The sequence below is a fragment of the Cavia porcellus genome, unplaced genomic scaffold, assembly GCF_034190915.1.
Source record: "Cavia porcellus strain 051 isolate PalLab524CR breed Dunkin Hartley unplaced genomic scaffold, mCavPor4.1 scaffold_9, whole genome shotgun sequence".
Taxonomy (NCBI): Eukaryota; Metazoa; Chordata; class Mammalia; order Rodentia; family Caviidae; genus Cavia; species Cavia porcellus.
In genome coordinates, this window is record NW_026947492.1 from 75,443,373 (window position 1) to 75,462,002 (window position 18,630).

The 18,630-nt window shown below is 56.4% G+C and overlaps 1 protein-coding gene and 1 long non-coding RNA gene across 4 annotated transcripts in view; one reads left to right on the forward strand and one right to left on the reverse strand.

Annotated features, from left to right (window-relative positions):
* Nucleotides 1–1,251: 1,251 nt before the first annotated feature.
* On the reverse strand, nucleotides 1,252–4,673 carry LOC134477718 (uncharacterized). The gene is made up of 2 exons (XR_010049877.1): nucleotides 4,519–4,673; nucleotides 1,252–3,387 (listed from the first exon to the last, which is right to left on the reverse strand). It is a non-coding gene; the product is annotated as an uncharacterized LOC134477718 (long non-coding RNA).
* A 242-nt stretch (nucleotides 4,674–4,915) lies between these two features.
* Nucleotides 4,916–18,630, forward strand: part of Wt1 (WT1 transcription factor) — a 35,292-nt gene continuing 21,577 nt past the window's right edge. For all 3 annotated transcript variants that reach the window (XM_063256723.1, XM_023562760.2, XM_023562761.2), the window contains exons 1-3: nucleotides 4,916–5,500; nucleotides 9,626–9,748; nucleotides 9,975–10,077. In XM_063256723.1, coding sequence (XP_063112793.1) covers nucleotides 5,068–5,500; nucleotides 9,626–9,748; nucleotides 9,975–10,077 — 659 coding nt within the window. In that variant the 5' untranslated portion in view covers nucleotides 4,916–5,067. The remainder of the gene's footprint in view (nucleotides 5,501–9,625; nucleotides 9,749–9,974; nucleotides 10,078–18,630) is intronic.

The following is an 18,630-nucleotide window of genomic DNA, read 5'->3' on the forward strand; positions in this document are numbered from 1 at the left end:
GCCTCAGGACCTCTCCCAACCAGACAGGTGCTCAGGGAGAGGGTGGGGTCCCAAGTCCCCAGCTTTGCTGGGGTGCTGGACCCCAAAAGTGACCCCAAGGATAGGACTTGGGGGGAGGGGATGAGCTCCCTTTGTTGGGGAAACAGCAGGGCGTGGGGAACCCTTGCTTTCCCTGTGACACCTTGAACTTTCACAGGAGCCCTAGGAAAATCTTTTCTAACAGGCGAAGACTGCCCCATCTGCCCGACTTCAGAGAGCCCTGGGTTGGGCGTCCTGGGAAGCTTGGTCTGGGAGGAAACCTTCTGGATTCCGCCCACCGCCTGGGCACTGTGTCCTTGCCAGCCGGCACTGTTCCCCCCCGCCCCCCGTTGCGGCCAGGTGCTCCCCGAGACAGCCACTTAGCTATGCAAAGGACTGGAGTTTTGTGAAGTCAAACCAGCCTGGGATTGGGGTTTCGTTCTATGGAAAACACTTGTCTTTTGCCTTTTTCTTTCTTTCCCCTAAGCTTTTGCTGCTCAGCGCACACATCTGCGTTTCTTTTTCACCAAAAACTCCAAATTTGAGCTGTGGAGACACCACCCGCCCAGCTCACTCTGGGAGCTGCTGCCAGGGTGCTGCCCGGTTTCACACTGGATCCCCTCCCGCCCCACCCTGCCCCCGGGCTTCAGGCAGCACCCGGGCACCCTTAGACACACTCACAGGGAAGATGATACCGATACCTGGTTTTATACGAACATTTACACACCAGGACCCTGGCAAGGGGCTGACTTCGTTGGATGCTTTATGGCTTAATCTGTCAGAGTGATTTACACCCCGCCTGGTCCAAGCCTCTATGCTAATAAATTTAGCAGACTCTCCAGGGCTGTCTGCTTCTTCGTTGCTTCAGGGAGTCAAAGTGAGAGGAGAAGAAAGGAGCAAGTTGCTAAAGAAAGAAGACATTGGCCCAAATAAAAGGTCCAATTACTATGGGTAAGACCAAGTAGCAGTCAAGGGGGCAGAGAGAAAGGTTCCCAGAAGCAGGTAGATATCCGGGATTAATCCAATTCTCAAGGGGGGAAACCATAGAAGTGCCAAAAATATTTAGCGAGCTAATCTACTGGGGAATGTTTTGGTTCTGTGTAATTAAATCCAAGGCCAAGAGAAAGCTGACAAGTGCCGAGTGCAGTTGGGAAAGGGGATGAGATAAAACCCAGCCTATAAAATATACTCCATTATCTTTTATAGGTTAAAAACACAAAAGAAACACTTGGAAAGAATTTGCTAAGATGGACAGATTTTAAGATCGTGTGTGGATTTTTTTTACAGGTGCAGAATAAATTTTTTTCTTTTCTTCTCTCTCTCTTTTTTTTTCCTTTTCCCCATTTTCTCTGTTGTTTGCAAAGTTGAATCTGGGGTCAGGAGTTCTAATTGTAACCTCAGACTGGAATTCCAGATGGTGCGCGCAGGGCTGGAAGCAGCTCTCAGTTCATCAATTTCATGGGCCCATGTATCTGAGCAGCCATGGCCTGGCCCCCGTCCCCGCTGCGGCATCAATGCAGAACAAATTGAGACATATCCTCTACGTAATTAGTTCCAGAATTTAAAGAGATTTACGGTATAATAATAGAGGCAGCGTAGTGGAATCCTCTCAATGCGACTCCAGGCGGGCAGGCGCTCACCCGGGACAGAGGAACCGGGCTTCGTGCAGGGAAAGGGCTTCCACTGCACACCCCTGCATTGCTAGTGTTCAAGGCTCTGTCCCCTGCACAGGGTCTCTGAAGGAGAGCACAGCAGTGGGGGACTGGTCATAAAGACGGAGAAGACTGGCAAACGGAGAGAGAAGGGCGCCTTCCTTGTTCACTTAAAAATTTTAAGATTCCTAGTGCCCAGTGGTAACTGCACAGGATGGGGGGGGGTTGATTCTTGTGCCCTGATAGAGTAGGGTCCTGGGCATGGCCAGGCTCCAGTCAGCCTATGCCCCAGGTGGGCATCAGCCAGCACAGGGCTCCTCTTCACTTAGGGTGGTAGCAGGCATCAAAGGGATGGGCACCGGGGTACTGGGCCACAGCTGAGGCTGGGCACATAAGAATGCCTTTGGTAGTGGGTAAAAGTCCTCACTGCCTCTGCCTATCATGTTAGCTGAGCTTCCTGGGCCACACACATTACAAGGTGTGGAAGCTACCCCAGGGTGTCTAAGATCTCTGCTTCCCAACCAGTCCATGAGCTGCAGAGAGGCCAGGATGGTGGCTAAAGCCACCGCTGCATGAGGCAGGGTCACAGCTTTGCTGCTAAGGCTTTGCTACCTGCGTCTAGACAATGACTGCAGTAAAAAATCAAGGTTTATGGACTGTTAGAGCCCAACACCTGCTCCCAAATCAGCAGGACAGCACCATGAGGTGGGTATTACCTACCGCCGCATTTCCTCGCTTCACAGTAAGGAAACTGAGGCCCAGGATGGACATCCTGCCTTCGAGGGCTGAATGGCTTTCAGGTGGCCACGAAGCTGAGCCCAAAACGGACCACTGGTCCCTGGCCCCTTTTCCAGCTCGGTCTGGGCCTGGGGTTCCTTCCCCTTAGAGTACGGAGATTCATCCCCAGCCCCACAGGTAGGTGACTCAAGGGGCCTCATGCCAACAGTGCCCAGGTCACAGACAGGGGAGTGAGCGAGGGGACCAAACAGCAACCCACGGCCTGGAGAGCTAAGGAGCACAGGTGGGAGAAAAGGTCTCCACTTCCCATAGCGCTGCAGCCCACCAGCCCACGGCACTGACCCTGAGAAGAAAGAAAGTGGCACTCACTTCCCTGCCCAGGCCAGTGTGGGGCAGGGGCCCAGGCACCTTGCGGTCCAGAGGGAACTGCACTTTCTCTGCCGCTATCAGGGACCCTGAGAAAACAAATGTCAGGGTCGTGGGTCCTCAGTTGTTGGGAGCTCCTCTCCTGCCTATTACTGACGCTCACCCGCCACTCCGGGAAAAACCGCGTGGCTTGGGATCCAGCGCGCTCCTGATTACAACCCCTCTGAGAAAAGCTTGCAAAGAGGAGTAAAGAGCACAACCCCGCCTCTCCTTCGCAACTCTGCTTTTGCCTACAGCGCTCCCCAGGAGGACTTAACTTGAGTCCTTGTTAAGAAAAACAAAACAAAACAAAACAAAACAAAACAAAACAAAACAAAAAAACGAATTCCAAGTTGAAATCAGAAGTGAGGAGGAAGGAGGGAGAGACAGGAATTTGGGCCGCTCTGGGGTCAACCTGGCCTTTGCGGAATCACCTGTAGGGGCCGGTGCGTCCAACCAGGCTCCAGTGCGTGCCGCTGGCAGCCGCGCCTCGCCGCAGGTTACCTTTCCCTTCCGAGTGTGTTTGCAGGGTGTAGCAGTTAGATACCCTTCGCTTCTTAACCAGAAAACGGTTCTGAGTGAAGGGAAAGCAAAGTGAGAAGCCGAGCTCGAGAGCAGCGCGGGAAGGTGGAAGGAGGGATGCACGCAACTCCTGTTGCCAGCCTTGACCCGCGGGGTCTCCTGCGTCTCAGGGGCTTGAACCCTAAGCCGAGGAGGGCATCGCATTCGGCCTGAACATCCGAAGCTTCTGGTCACAGCCAGAACCCAGCAGTGGCAGTGTAGACAGCATGCCAGGGAAAACCAAAGCCATAAATCAGTTCACGGGCACGCTCCGTTTCTTTGCAAAACTGCAACGATCTCGATTGCGCGCGGCAGGCTGGGCGGGAAGACCCGCGCTGCTCCCCGCCAGCCCGTGCGGGCCCCAAGTGCCCCGCTTCTCGCCCGCGCCTGGCCGTCCCAGGCTGCGCCGTCGCCGACGCCTCCCGGAGCTCCTGGGTGTTTCTGCGAGCCGCAGAAACGCACGTCACAAAACTGAAAACCAAACTAAAAGCAGGCCCGACCCCTTCCCCCAGGCGTGGGGCTCCCGGGAACACCAGCTGGAGTCTGTTTTGGCGAAGCCACGCGCTCCGAATTCCCAAAGGCGCGCGCTGCCTCCTTCGAGCCAAGAGGCCGGGGTCCCCACTTCCAGGTCACCAGATCGGCTTGAGCTTTCTGGCCAGGGACCCCGATGCCGAACCCTGGCGCGCGCGGAGCGCTCCAGGCGCCTCCTCGCGCTCAACATCCCGGTTTTCTCTCCTCCTCTGCAGAGTGCCGGGCGCTGCGGCCCGGGCGGCCCCTAGTTCCCACTCCGCGAGCGGCCGCTTCCCGGTTCGGCCGTACCAGATGCTCCTTGTCAAGAAGAAGCTGAGCCCCTCCGACTCCGCCGCGGCCCTCTTCACCCTGTACCCTACCAAACGATCGGCGACGCCCCGCGGGCCCCCCACCCAGGGCGTCTTCCCCGCGGATCCCGACCGGGGCTGACCCCTCCCCAGAAACCCCGAGATGCAGGCGCGGAGTTGAGGCGTCGTTCCCGAGCCCCAAGAGCGCTGGGACCGCTCCTAAGTCCCACCCCTTCGGAGCCCCCTCCCCTCCCTGCAGCCCGCCCCCCGGATCCGCCGCCCCCGCGATCCTCCCGTCGCCCTCGTACGTGGGACCCTTGGCTCACCCGAGGGGCCGCCCGGGCCTCGAGCCCCCATTGTGCTGGCTGGAAGGGAAGAAGAGGGAGCGGCGGCTGGAGAGGTGGTGGCCGGGGAAAGGGAAAGGGGGGGAGGGAAAGAGGGGTGTCCTGGGGTCCGTCCCTCACCCCTACCCCCGCCTTCGCCCCCGCCCACGCCGAGGGCGCCCCGGGAGCAGCACGCGTCGCCGGCCGGGCCAGCGCGGTGTGAATGGCGCGGCCGGACCCGCTGGCTCCTCCTCCTCCCCCGGCGCCGGCCCCTCGTATTTGAGCTTTGGGAAGCTGGGGGCAGCCAGGCAGCCGGGGTAAGGAGTTCAAGGCAGCGCCCACGCCCGCGGCTCTGCAGCCCGCCGCCTCCCACTCGCTCGTCGCCTGCGGCTGGAGCGCAGCGAGTCAGGGTCCTGCGCTTCCCCTGCGGCGCCGGCGTCCACGTGCGCGCCCGCTCCGAGCCTGCGACCCGGGCGGCGGCGTCGGGGCCGAGCCAGGAGCGGCGGCACCGGGCGCCCAGCGTCCTCAGCCCGGAGCAGCAGCCCGGCACCCATGGGCTCCGACGTGCGGGACCTGAACGCGCTGCTGCCCGCGGTGCCCTCGCTGGCCGGCGGCGGCGGCTGCTCGCTGCCCGTGAGCGGCGCCGCGCAGTGGGCACCGGTGCTGGACTTCGCGCCCCCAGGCGCCCCGGCCTACGGCTCCCTGGGCGGCCCCGCGCCGCCCGCCCCGCCGCCGCCGCCGCCGCCGCACTCCTTCATCAAGCAGGAGCCGAGCTGGGGCGGCGCGGAGGCGCACGAGGAGCAGTGCCTGAGCGCTTTCACCGTGCACTTCTCCGGCCAGTTCACCGGCACGGCCGGGGCCTGCCGCTACGGACCCTTCGGGCCCCCGCCGCCCGCCCAGGCGTCCTCGGGCCAGGCCCGGATGTTCCCCAACGCGCCCTACCTGCCCAGCTGCCTGGAGAGCCAGCCCACCATCCGCAACCAGGGTGAGTGGGCTCCGCGCGGTTGCGGCCGCTCCCGGGTCCGCTCCCTCCCTCCCCAGACCCGGCCTTTCCGCCTCCTTCCCGGGGCGGCGGTGCTGCGCGCCGCGCCGGCTCTCGGCCCCCTCCGCTGCCCGACGGTTCGCAGGAGCCGGGAGGCGCCTGGGGCCCCTGAGTCCGGGAACTTCCCGGATGCGCGTCTTTAGGGAGAAGAAAGCGGCACCTTGCAGGGCTGGCTCTGCCTGGGAACAGGTTTTCTTCCTCAAGGGCACCGCTGCTTTACAGCCAGCTGTGGGCTTCTCGGGCGTCGGGCCGAGCGTCCGGTGTGGGACCGACGCGCCGCGGCACCCGCGAACCTCTGGGTTCTGGCGCGAGGCTGCTCCACGCTGGGCGCGCAGGAAGACATCAGCCCCTGCAATTGGATGGCATTGGGGACAGAGTCTGCTGCAAGTCTTGGGCATGGTAGTCTAGTGGGACTCCTCCACGCAGGCTGCAGGAATAGAAGCGACTCACCTAGGGACCACAAGCTTGGTGGAACTGTGTCCTGCTGTGAGCGGCAGCACCAGGCCGGAGCACCCTCCTCTGCACACTGAGAGCACCCCTCTCCGTGCTAGTGCAGGTCTGAGCCGGGAAGAGTTTCCCAAAATGGGGTGAGAGCCAGGAGGACCTCAGCACCCTGTCCCGTGCCCTGCCCCAGCACCCTTGGCCTTTCTTCCAGGCCAACAGGAACTGGAAAAGCATGAAGCCACTGTTTTGTTGAGTTCCTTTGATTTCTGTGCTGTTGAAAATCTAATTTGGTTTGATTCGATATTTTAGCAAATGTTTTAACAACACAGTGGCCACACTTTTCATGGAGCAAAACTTCGTGCAGGCCCAGGAGTCGCTGTTGGTGAGGTGTGTGAGGCGGAAGGGGCACTGTGCAGGCTGCTGGGAGAGATGATGAGCCCCCCCCCCCAGTACCCTTGGCTCTGTTCTCTCACCTATTCTTGTCTGCACCCAGCTAGGAGCACCTGCCCCCCAAGTCTGATGGAAACCAAAAACCCTCTTTCCACTCACAGCATCTGGAGTGTAGTCGCACTAAGGAACCCCACCCCATCAGGTCTAAGAAGGTTCTATAAAGTTCTGTTTGGTTTTTGTTTTTGTTTTTTTGAGACGGGATTTTGCTGTTGGTCGAGGCTGGCCTTGAACTTCTTGTATACCTGAGGGTGGCCTGGAACTCCTGTCTCAGCCTTTTGATTGCTGGAATTACAGGCACACACCACAGAGCCCGGCTTTCCTGTACTTTCCTGAATTAAATGTTCTGTACTCCAGAGCATCGATCGGGCCATCCCAGTGTGAATAGCAGAGAATCGGGTTCTCCTAAGGAGCCTCCTTTATTTAGGAGGCAGGTGCTACTGAATCTGGAGGCTTGTGTTTGCTCATCTGTGAGAGGGAAGCTGAGGTGAGCAGTCTGGAGCTCTGATCTGACTTCCTGGGCTCCTACTTCAAATGCAAAGCCAGCAGCACCCAGTCTTCCCAGGTCCCTGCAGGCGCCGCCAGCAAGTGTGTGTCGCAGGCGCATCTGTGGGTCTTCTCTCCTAGTCCACCAGGGAGAAACGGAAAGGAGAGGTACCCCCAGGGTAGGCAGGTTTCAGTCCTCCCATTCTCTTCTGATAGAAACATAAAGGGAAGGGCCTGAACTGGCTTGGCCTTGGGCTCAACTTGACAGCTGGAGAGAGGTGCGCTCCGGAGGAGCCCTTCAAACCCTCACCCATCCTGGCGACAAGGGCGGGGCCTTGCCCTTGCAGGGTCCACATTTCTTCGTTGGGGTCCCTGAGACTCTTCCAGGAATGCAGGCACATGGAAGCCAAGGTGTCTTCCAGTAGCAGCCCAGGGCCAAACTCCAGGCCACCTGGTACCTATCTCCACTAGGGCTGCCTCACCAAGCCGCAGGCAAGACCCCTGCCTGACACTCCCGCCCCTGTTTCTCACCAGCCCATTCCTTTTATTCGTTTCTTAGAGACAGCCGGCAGCCCAAGCTTGGGAACATTTCGTTAGCAAACAGGAGCACCTCCTTTGTGACATGCCGACAGACTGGCCTAGGGGGTTTTGCCAAACCCCAAGGCTGTCTCGGCAGGCACTCATTTCCGCACGGGATTTCTTTCTTGGTGCTGAAACTCAGACCACACTGGGGTTACCTTCGGGGATCCCAGTAGGACCCTTCAGAGGCAGGGAGGGCTTTTCTAACCCCTCTTGACTCCCCTAGCACCCTGGAGCTCTGAACCCCAGTGCAAGACTGCGCCTGGGTCTCACCCAGATATCCTAGGATCGCTCAGACCAGCCCTGTCCAAGGACCAAAGGTGCCAGAGATGGAGATGGTGTTTCAGTATTTATTTCCTAGGGAGAAGTTCCCCTGTGCCCTCAGCTGCGGCGTCCTTTCCAGGCCTCCCTGCCTTTCGTCTCTGTGCCCTCCAGCCACTCCCGAGTCCCAGCTCCTCTGGGTTAAAGCACTGCGTCCCTGCAAGCTCGGTTAGGGGCTTGCTCCCACACAGTGCAGCAGACTCACTGCGGGAAAGATGCGAGCTACCTTGGAGCTGGGTCTCTCTCCCCAAGACTGCACCAGAGCCCTAGGACCAGAGGAAGCCTCTCTAATCAGCCCAATCCAGTGCAGCTAATTAGTCTCCCTCCTACTCCTTGCAAATCCAGGGAGGATCTGGAGACTGCCCGGCCACCAAGGTCTGTATCCCATCTAGGGGTACTGGCATCCTAAGGCAGGGTTCTGGGGCACTGAGCTGCAGCCCGGGATGTGCTGCCCCGGCCTGGTGTCAACCACTCCAAGAGCTTGTGGGACCTCGGTTGGGACCCTTATGGGACCTGCCTGCTCCTTAGTTCAAATGTAGAAGAGCTCCTCTAGAGAAATTTTCTAGGAAAAAAATTTCTCTTGGTTGCTTATACTTTTCTTTTTTTTTAATTTAAAAAATCCTTTCAGAAATTTGGTTTATCTTTAGCAAAATCGGATTCCCAGAACCAGGTTTTCTGCCTAAGCAGATTCACAACTCTAGGACAGGAGCAAGCCTTGGGGCCCTTGGGTGCCCACCCACTTCCAGGGTGTACATGGGACTGGGCATCTCTGCCCACTTAGTGGGCAAGAAATGGAGGCCTTTGAGATTGTGCAGAGAGTGAGACCCAGTGGCTTCTTCTGTCGCCAGCCTGCAGTGTACAGTGGGTGACATTTAGGCCAGTCAGAGAGAAGCGCCTGAATAAGGCTAGAACCCAGACGGGGGGAAGCAGCCTCTGGCTCTGTTCAGGACTGCTCTCAAGACTCTCACCCTCGAAGAGGCTGGACCGCAGGCCTCAAGGTGCAAGCGGGCATGGAAGACCCTCTGCCTTAGAATTTGGGGTCCTGGGCACTTACGAAGGGGAAATCACTGGGGCCTCCGTGGCCTGGGGTGGGAGGGAATGTATCATTCCCTGGAGACTTGGAGGCAAGCCCCTAGCTTGAAGTCCAGTCCCCAGGTGAGGTGTTTTAGGGCTGCACTTCACTGGGAAGTTCCTGCAGCCGCTCTGGGAGATAAGTTTAAAACCACATCGAGGTGTCACACCAGACTGAGACTCTGAAGGAGACACTTCACTGGTTCCCACCTTGGAGTGGGTGAGGAGGATTGAGAGCATGAACTTCAGGCATGCTGTCGAGGGCAAGGAGTCACAGTGTCTGTGCACTTTTGTGGTGGGGCCCTGGAACGGGAGTGTGGCCACTTCTCCCTCTCATTTCCTTCCAGACCAGATCCCTGGTGATTTCTGTCCCCTCCGAAGCCAGGGCTGGGGAACCCCAGCCAGCCCCTGAAGGACAGCACAGCCTGCTGCCTAGAGCCCCGTGCTGGGTTCAGGGAGAATGACTTTCTCAGACAAGGGCAAGGAGTTTTGCACTGGACTCCTTGAGGTGGGTGCAGAGGCTGGTTCCCCTCCGAAGCTGGGCAGAAATAGATTGGAAACACAGAGCCAGGTGTGGTAGGGAAGTGAGAGCAGTCTCAAGTTCACTGGAGGCCCCGATTGCTGAGGACCATTTGGAGTGACGGAAGCCCCGTGGCTCACACTCGGGTTCCTCGTCGTCTCCCTGGCCGCTGACCTGCGCTTCTCTCTGCACCAATACAGGATACAGCACAGTCACCTTCGATGGGACGCCCGGCTACAGCCACACGCCCTCACACCACGCAGGGCAGCTGCCCAGCCATTCCTTCAAGCACGAGGACCCCATGGGGCAGCAGGGGACTTTGGGTAAGTGCGGGTCGCAGGTTCTCTCTGGATCCCCCTCCACCCAAGAATGTCAGGAAAGCACCAAATAACCAGAGCACTTGTGGCGGCCGAAGCCGCACAAAGTGAGAAGCACTCAGCCCCCCATCTGTCGGGGCTGTGTGCAGGGTGCCCTGCGTCTCCCCTGCGCCCTTCTCCCCACAACTCCGCAGGCAGTTCACTCTGGCCGCTCTGTTCCCTCCTTCCACAGGCGAGCAGCAGTACTCCATGCCACCCCCGGTCTACGGCTGCCACACGCCCACGGACAGCTGTGCGGGCAGCCAGGCGCTGCTGCTGCGGACTCCCTACAGCAGGTAGGAGGCAGGCGCCTGGCGTGGTCCTGATGGGCGAGTGAAAGCCCTCGCCTCCCGGTTCCTGAGCTGGATGCAAATGAGGACAGCTGCTGCCCTGAGCTTTGGCCTTGCAAGGGCTTTTAACTTTCTAGGGCCAGTGCGGGAACCCCCACTTTCAGCTCCTGGAAGGGAGCTGCTTCGACTGCACAGTGGCTGTGCCCCGTCCTGCCCGCCCACCCCCCCGTGCTCGCGTGGAGGCCACTCCAGCCTGGTGGGGGCAGGTGGGCCCCTGTGCCACCTGTGCGTGCCCCTGCTACCCAGCCCACAGCTCCTTCTCCCCTTCACTCCCCTTCACCTCCTCTCCCCCAAACGTATTCTTCAACTTTAGGTGAACTTGGCATGCGTCCTGTGTCCTGATAGGGTTGCTTGGTAACCGTGGCTGGGGGCGCCTGGGCTGGGGGGGGTGCTGGAGCCGGGAGCTGCCAAGCTCCCCGCTCCTCCCCCATGCGGCAGGGTCCTGACACTGGCTGCCCCTAGCCCCTCCTAGCAGGCACCGGCAGGGCGGAGGGCTGACGTCAAGGGAAGGAGGCAGTGAGGTAATGAAGGAAGGAAGAGCATTGCCTGGGGGGGGGGAGACCTCCGCCCCACCGCAGGTGGAGGCGGCAACCAACGCCGGACCTGCTCTGAGCCTGAGCACTTGGTTTCCTGGGAGTTTCTAGATTCCTGTGGCAGTGGCTTCCTCTGTGTCTGAGGTCTGAGCCCGCAGGCTGTGCAATCCTTGAAAAGGTCTAATCGGATAGCAGAATCTGCTCACTGTTCTGGGGGAGGAGGCCGAGAAATGTGCAGGCTGCAGTGCTGGGCCACTTCCTCCTTCCCTCCCTTCTGGAACCCAGCTCTGTCCCAGTACAGTGTCATGTCCCACGCCTGCCTGCCCGCCTTCCCTCTGGGGCTCCAGAGGAGTGGCTGCCCCCTCTGCTCCCCCTACCTCCTCCCCCAGCACGGTGCAGCGGCCTCTGACATCTTCTAGAACTCTCTTTCCTGTCCCAGGTCAGGGTGTCCTTGCTGTTGTCCAGGTAGCTGGGGGAGACTGCTGGAATGGTTCCCACGGGAAGACCTTGGCCCACCCCTTCCTCCTGGCTTCTGTGCTCTCACCCCTATCTCACTCCAAGCAAGAGGAAGGTTTTAGTGTGGGAGTGGGCATTGTTCAGGGGTTTAGGGCCCCTGGGGGTGCAGCCCCTTGCAGGGGTGATGCTGGGCTCTGCGTAAACCCTGTACCATTCCCTGCCAGGCCAGCCTTGTTTTGTGGGCCCCTGATAGGACATGAGCAGCCCAGAAAGAGAAGCATGGGATAAACTTCTGTTCTAATGGCTGTTCCCCACAAGGAGTCCCTGCATGGATTTTAGGGATAAGTTTGTGATCACTGTGGAAGCAGGAAAGTCCTTGCAGGTGTCTGTGATATACACCTCCTGCATGCTAAGCACATGCTCCATCCTTGAGCCCTGGGTTTGGTTTTGTTTCTGTGGCACTGGAGGTTGGATCCAGGGCATTGCCCTGCCAGAACAGTGGGCTGAGCTACACCCCTGCCTGATCGCATGTTGTGCACAAAACGTTCGCATTTTCTTGTCGGCCACTGTAGGAAGCAACTTTTTGTCTTTCCCGTCTTTAAGAAATGTTTGCTTATTCCTCCTTTCTGTAACTGCTCTCGTTTTGACACGAATCTCATAAAAATACTACTTTGTTCTTCATGCAAATTTCCAAAGCATCTCAGAAGAGAATCTGAGGCCATAGGAGGAGTGTCCAGGCTAGGGAGGTTCATGCTGAGACCATACCTGCCCTGTGTGACCTGCACCTCCAAGAGTACTTTGCCAAGGTTGCCTGCGGCAGTGTCTTCAGATGGTGTCTGTGCAGTGACATCACTCAATTCCATGGTTTCTTTCTTTCCCCTGCCTCAAAAAAAGTTTGAGGTACATTTAAATGTCTTTGTGAATGCAGTGTTTGAAAAACAGTAAAATAGGTGTCAATTAATTGGTTGGTGGCTTAACTTCTGAATTGTAGCTATTTGGGGGTGCTCTCACTGGCCCCTGCGTCTATTTCTTTTCCTTTCTAAAGTTTTGGGGGCTCCTAGGAAAGGCTGACCTATGACCCAGTGAGATAGCGGCTCAGCACCCCCTCCTGCAGAGCTCCCCCTCCTGTAGCCTCCCGGTGTTGGGACCTGGAATGCAGGAAGCAATGTCTGGTGTGAGCCTGCTGTGAGCAAAGCCTCAAAACCGGCTCTTCCCTGGTGCCCTGCAGTCCCCTCCTCATCAGGTGACAGATCTATCGGACCAGATCAGAGCTGCACGCATGTGGGTGTGGGCTGCACAAAATGAGTGGACAATGACCCAAGCGGGAAGTTGGGGTGGTCTTCCCAGCCTCCCCCAAGTATCGAAGTCAGAGAGAGTTTTGCCCCAAGGTCAGGAAGGACTCTGAAACTGGATGCTGGCCAGTGACCTCCAGTAACGATGGGGGGATGGACGTAGGAGTCACCCACACACTCAGCAGGCTGCACTAACTTCCCCTCACGTGTTCTTAGCCTTGCTGACTGCCCAAGAGGTGCGTAACATGAGGAAAAGGCTCAGGACTTGAGCAGCTTGCTCAAGGTCACACAGCCAGCAAGAATGAGAGCTGGGATTTGATTTTCCGCCTCTGGCTCAAGAGCCTGCTGGTGCCTTGATCATGGTCAATGGGACGGCTCCCCGAGGTGCTCTGCAAGCCATTGTTAGCGCCTTGCCCATGTGGACTTCTTTGGCCTATGTGACCACAGCTGGCAGGGTTATTGGCGTCTTTACAGAGGAGAAACTGAGGTCCCAAGGGGACTGGGTGATGGGCAGAACAGGTGTTCCGCTTCCAGACTGCAGGCCGCTCTCCTTCTGGAGACCGCATCTGTCTTTGGGCTCCCACATGTGGGCTCTGTGTCTCGCAGCTGTGCTGTCCTGCTGTCCGTCTGTTCTGCCCATGGCTCCAGAGATGCCCATTGCAGTGGCTGGGGCCTGATGTTCCCTGTGTGTGCTGTGGGAAGCAGGGGAGTTTCCCCTGGGACCCCAGCTTGGGAGGAAGCTGCCTTCACTCTCCAGGCTTCTCCAGCTCCATCTTTACCACTGGGCAGGAGCTGCTGGGTCAGCTCGGCCCAGGCACCTGAGGATCCCGGCAGAGAGCCTGATCCCGTCCTGGAGCAGACTGCAGAGCAGAGGCCACCCCTGATCTCCCGGGGTGGGTACCCACATTCAGCCTCCCTGAGTCCCTCATTTCTGCTAGCAGAGGCAGTGGGGCTCTACCTGGCCCCTACCCCTTGCTGCTCACTTGCTGACCTCCTTGGCACCCTGCTGTGGGGTGAGCCTTGTGCTGCTCTGAAAACTTGCAGCAGGGAGTTGCTTTCCTGTTACACCCTTTGCACTTTATTTTGGTCAGTCACCTTCTCACGGTGGCCAGTCGGTTCCTGTACTTAGCACATCTTTCTTTTCATTCCATCTCCCCATGTCTTGGTTTCTTTTACAAAAGATCTATTTCTGTTTTCTAACCTCTGTCTTTTATTTTGGTCTTTAATTTGCTTATAGTTGGAGTTTCTCATGTAAGAGAAGACATGCAATGCTTAAGCTCGTGTATCTGATTTATTTCAAGGTGTGTTCGTGTTGCCTCACGTCTCCAGTTTATCCTGCTGTCTGGCAGCGTAGAACCCCGTCTTTAGGAGACAGGCTAGTCTTCCTCCTGTGTTTTGCTCTCTTATTAGGCTTGCACAGCTTTCTCTGGTTGCTGTGCTGCCAGTGAGATCATCTTTCCCTTTGCCCTGCCTGCACTTGGAGCAGGAGCTTCAGCAGCGCACAGCGCAGCCCTGCGTGGTGCGTGCTCCTCGGGGGCAGCAGCCTGCTCCGCGCAGCTCCCCATTGCTGCATGAGCTCAAAACATTAAATCCTACTCGCGTGCCCAGCCGTGTGACTGGCACACACTGTCTCCACTCCATGAAGTGCTACATTGGCTGGCATGCAGGGTGGGCGGTGGTGGCCTGACGCTGTTTCCAGGAAGGTGGTATTGAATTTGTCTCCAGGGAGGGGAAACATGGAGCTCCGAATAGTCCCGTGTCTCCAGTGCCGACCAACTGTTTATGAGTAGAAATAGAAGTCCGGTGGGATTTTTCCACTTAGCTGTGAGTGTGAGAGGGGTCCCAATAGCAGGAGAGCAGTATGAAACGACCGCCTGCCGTGGCCTGAGCGGCACGGGGCACGGACTGCATGAGTCCCTGCGTGGACGTCTCCACAGGTGCCAGGCGACTACTTCTACCGAGACCCCACGGGTCAGGCCTGCAGAGCAGACGCAGCCACGTGGCAGGGGCAGCCTGAGCTCAGCTGGCCAGGGGGTCCTGTTCCAGCAGCAAGGCGGACCCTTCCTGTCCTGTCCCACAGTTTTGTAGACACACTTGGAGCGCACTTGGAGATGAGCGTGCACTGGGAGATGAGTGTGCACTGGGGTCACACAGGCCTGGGAGAGGGAGGAGCCCGCTAGATAATAGCTGAGGTTTTCTTCTTCCTTTCTTTCTGTGCAGAGGTCGAGAGCTCAGTCATACTGTGGTCCAGGCCAAAACAAACTCTATATGATCTACTACCGATTTCCTTTTAAGTTCCCCTCTTTGCTCGGGCTGACTTCCTTTCATTTTACTCCAACTTGCATTAATCCCGGTTATAGAAGTTTCTTCCTTCTCTTCCTTACCTCTAACTTCAAACGCGTCTTGCATAGGAAACAAGTGACTTTTTTTTTTTTTTTTTTTTTTTTTTTTTTTTTTTTTTTTTAGATCTGCTTAAAAGCACACAAAGGCCACGCTGGTTCTTGGAATATATTTTGGCAGCCTGTGGTTTCAGAGTCGGCTTCCGGGCTGGGAGGGGAGAATTGCACGGCTGGGGCTGCCTACGTGATGCTGGGGTTCGTGGGATGAGTACCTGACCTTCCCTGGCACCCTCAGTGTCACGTAACAATTGGCTGCTTCACTTGCCAGCAGCCATGTCTTCCCTGAGAGCACCACCCCTTTCCGTGGATGTCCACGTGTGAGCCAATTGTGACCCATTGCCCAGGGCCTCTGAGCTGGCTGTGCTTGGGCCTGGGGTTTCCGGTTGGAGCTCCTGGCCAGCAGCAGCCACAGGCCTTGCTGTCTCCTTCTCCAGGCAAAGGTGGTGCCGACCGGCCTCCCAGCCAGCAAAAGGCAGGATGTGGGTCCCAGGCTCTGGCCCTCCCTCTGCCTCCAGGAAACCTGTCAGGAGCTTGGGGTTTTTGGAAAGTCCTCCTCTGCTTCTGTCTGCTGCTGGAGGTTATCGAGCTGAGCTCCCAGGAGGGTTGGGGGATGTGAGTGTGGTGAGAGGATCTGTAGTCCTCAGTGAGACTGGGCTGGCCATGCTGCTCCCCAGGCTGGACAGTGTGGTCATCACCCTGACGCAAGGAGAGGGCAGGCCCCCTAAGAGCACCAGCGCACTCCAGGGGCCAGGCAGGTGCAGGGCACCAGGGTGCCCGCAGTGGGTGCCTCTTGAGGCCCCAGTCCCGCCTGCCCAGGGGAGGTCATTGTATATCCACCTGAAGGGATCTCAGGCCACCCTGGAGTAGTGAGGTGCTGTTGGAAAAACTAAGGTGTACTGTCTGTGTCCTCTTCAGAGAGCCGCAGGGGCCTTGAAGCACCCAGACCCATGAGGCTGACTGAGCCTGATGGGGCCATTTACCAGACAAAAACACAGAAGTGTGGAGAGCGGAACTGTGATCCACCCAGTTCCCCACACCCATGACAAACGGTGTTCAGTAGACACACTATAGTATAGGCCAGACACACGGGGGCATTTGCTCTACTCACATCAAAATGAGGCAGAATGAAATTCATAACAGTACTGCACTGATCCCTGGATAGCCAAAGTCGTATTTCAGTGTGGCACTGCATTTCCAGTACTGGACAGTCACATGTGGCGGTGACCACCACACTGGACAGTGCAGGACAGAGTGACAATTAAGCAGCTGCCAGGATGATGGGTAGATGAAGACCTAGGCCTGTGCTCGAGAAAGTCAACTTTCTGGGGATGGCAGAAACATCCTTAAGATGTTCTCTCCTGGGGATGCTTCCCCAGAGATGGCCTGGGAGTCAGCAGGGTGTGCATTGAGTCTGCAGAAATTCCTAAGTTGTGAGGCCCCATCCTGGGGATTTATTCATTGGCACAAGCATCTGCCACTCACTCATCTGGTTTCCAAGCTGTCTTGAAAATCATCATACTCTCAGTTTTATGTAAGAATCAAATAATTTCAGAAAGGTCCCACCTCCCACCAGGGCCTACGAAAATTGTCAATGGAAGCTGAGTGATTTCAGTTGGTGAACAGTTTTTTGAAAATCAGTGACAAAAATATAGAGCTACCTGGGGAACACAATGCCCGCTGCCGAGATTAATGACGAGATTAATAAATGGATTGCTTGATGAAAATGCACAGGAGAACAGAAACCAGCGGCGAGGTTGTGGAGGAGGCTGCTTATTAATGGACTGTCAGCCTGGGGAAAGTTCAAGAAGCTCCCCAGTGCTGAACACGGCCTCCGGCTCTTCTAATAAAAGTTGGGGTCCTTCAGGAATTAATTACACCAGCCTTCCAGCAGGAATTCGTGGAATTGCGAAACACAGTGGCACCGACCAGCACGGCGGCCGCTGCAAACCGGGAAGCTGCCGAGAAACACTAATCATGTTGTGCATTGATACGGAGGATATTGTGGCGGCACAGTGGCCAGCGGGTGCGGGGGCGTGGCGGGGTCCAGGTACTGGCCGGCTAATGAAACCGCACACGCTTGGAGTCTGAAGTCACTTTGCTCTTCGAATGCAAACCTCCCTTCTGGAAGCCTATTTCCTTCTTGTCCTGTGGGTCAGCCTCGAGATGGTGCCAGATAATTTTCAGGACGATGATTTGGGGGTCGGGTGGACTCCACTGTGATTTATCCGGCTACGCAGAGAGCAGGCAATGGTGCTCATTCATTCCTGGCTCCTGGTATCTCTCTCACCTCTCTGGTCCCCAGCTCATTTGGCCTGAAAAAACCTTCTGTGCATTAAAAGTAGTGTTGCTCAGTGAAGCAACCAAAAGAAATTTTGTGACAAGACAAAGGCGTCCGGGCTTTGCCATCTGATACCGCACATTAGCCAGCAGGGCTTCTTATCTTTCAGGTCTGAGGTGAAGGTGGGGCGAGTGTTTCCCTCTGTGATATGTTTAGGCCGAAGGTTCCCAGGAGAGCCATTAATCTCTTGGGTCTCAATTTCATGTTAACTGTTTCAGTTCAGGCCTGAAGTGTTCCTAATAGGGCTTGGCAATGGAGGACATTTTTGGTAATTGATTTACAAGGGTGGTTGAAATATATGTGCAGTGAATGTTCAAGTGAAAAAGAAATGGAGTGTAGTGAAAGACGCATTGCCATCAGCCCCCTCAGAATGCTCTTTTCTGCTTCAAATGCATTTATCCTATTGCTTGCTACACTTTCTGAAGCAGAAAGCCTTTTTGTGTCTTAATGCAATAGGATCGAAAATGTGGTGAAGTCAGGTATGGGGGTGCACATCTGCAATCCCAGCACTCAAGAGGCTGAGGCAGGAAGATAGTTATAAGTTTGAGACCAGCTTGGGCTACAAAATGAGCTCAAGGTCAACCTGAAGTGCTGCCTCCAAGCGCTGTCCAGCAGAAAAGCAGCACAGGAAACCTTATACTGTGCCTTCACTGACCTTACTCAGTGGATCTGGCAACTTCCCCAGAGCCAACCCCACGAGGGTGACATTTTGAATCCATCTATGACATGAAGGCGACCACACCAGTGTGACTAAAGACCCTCAGGAAAGAGGACTCCAGAGCTGCTGCAGAAAGTGGCAAGAATGATGGGATGAGTGTGCATAGACTGAGGGGAGGGTTTTGGGGGGCTTTCACAGCCACATGTCTTTTATTGTGATAAATTTTTAAGAATGCACTCCTGTAGTTTTTGACCACAGCGTGTATGAGCTGGGTTTCTAGAAATGAGATATCTGTAAAGAGAGAGAATGGATTTGGTTTGGTTTCCATGGTTGCTGATGTAGTTTTCTTTGGGGTCTCATGAAACATTGGCCCCCTTTTTTCTTTTTGGATTAAAAAAAATGCTACTTGACTGTTGCAGATTATAAAGTTTCCCCAGTGTGATTCCTCGCCTGCATGGCGCTCTCTGGTCCTCCCTTTGTGTGCTGTACCCTTGGGTGATTGCCCATCCATCACCAGTGACTGACTTTCCAGCCCTCGTAATCCACAGGATACTTATCCTTTTGATTAAAACAACTTAATGGCCTCTTCACGAATAATTAATCTGCTGTCTCTTGCCTCTCGGCTCCAGGCCTTTAACTTTAGTGCTGAGTTGTCTAGCCTGTGTTGCCTTTGGAAGCATCCCTCCCTCCAGCCTCTTCCCTGCAAGGTTTATACCTTTGGAAACTCTGGTGTGTGCAGACAGGTTTGCGTAAAGCCGCCAAAGCACTCCCATCCTGCTGCCGTGTGGACCCAGATCATGGGAGGAAGTGAAGGCCATTCTGT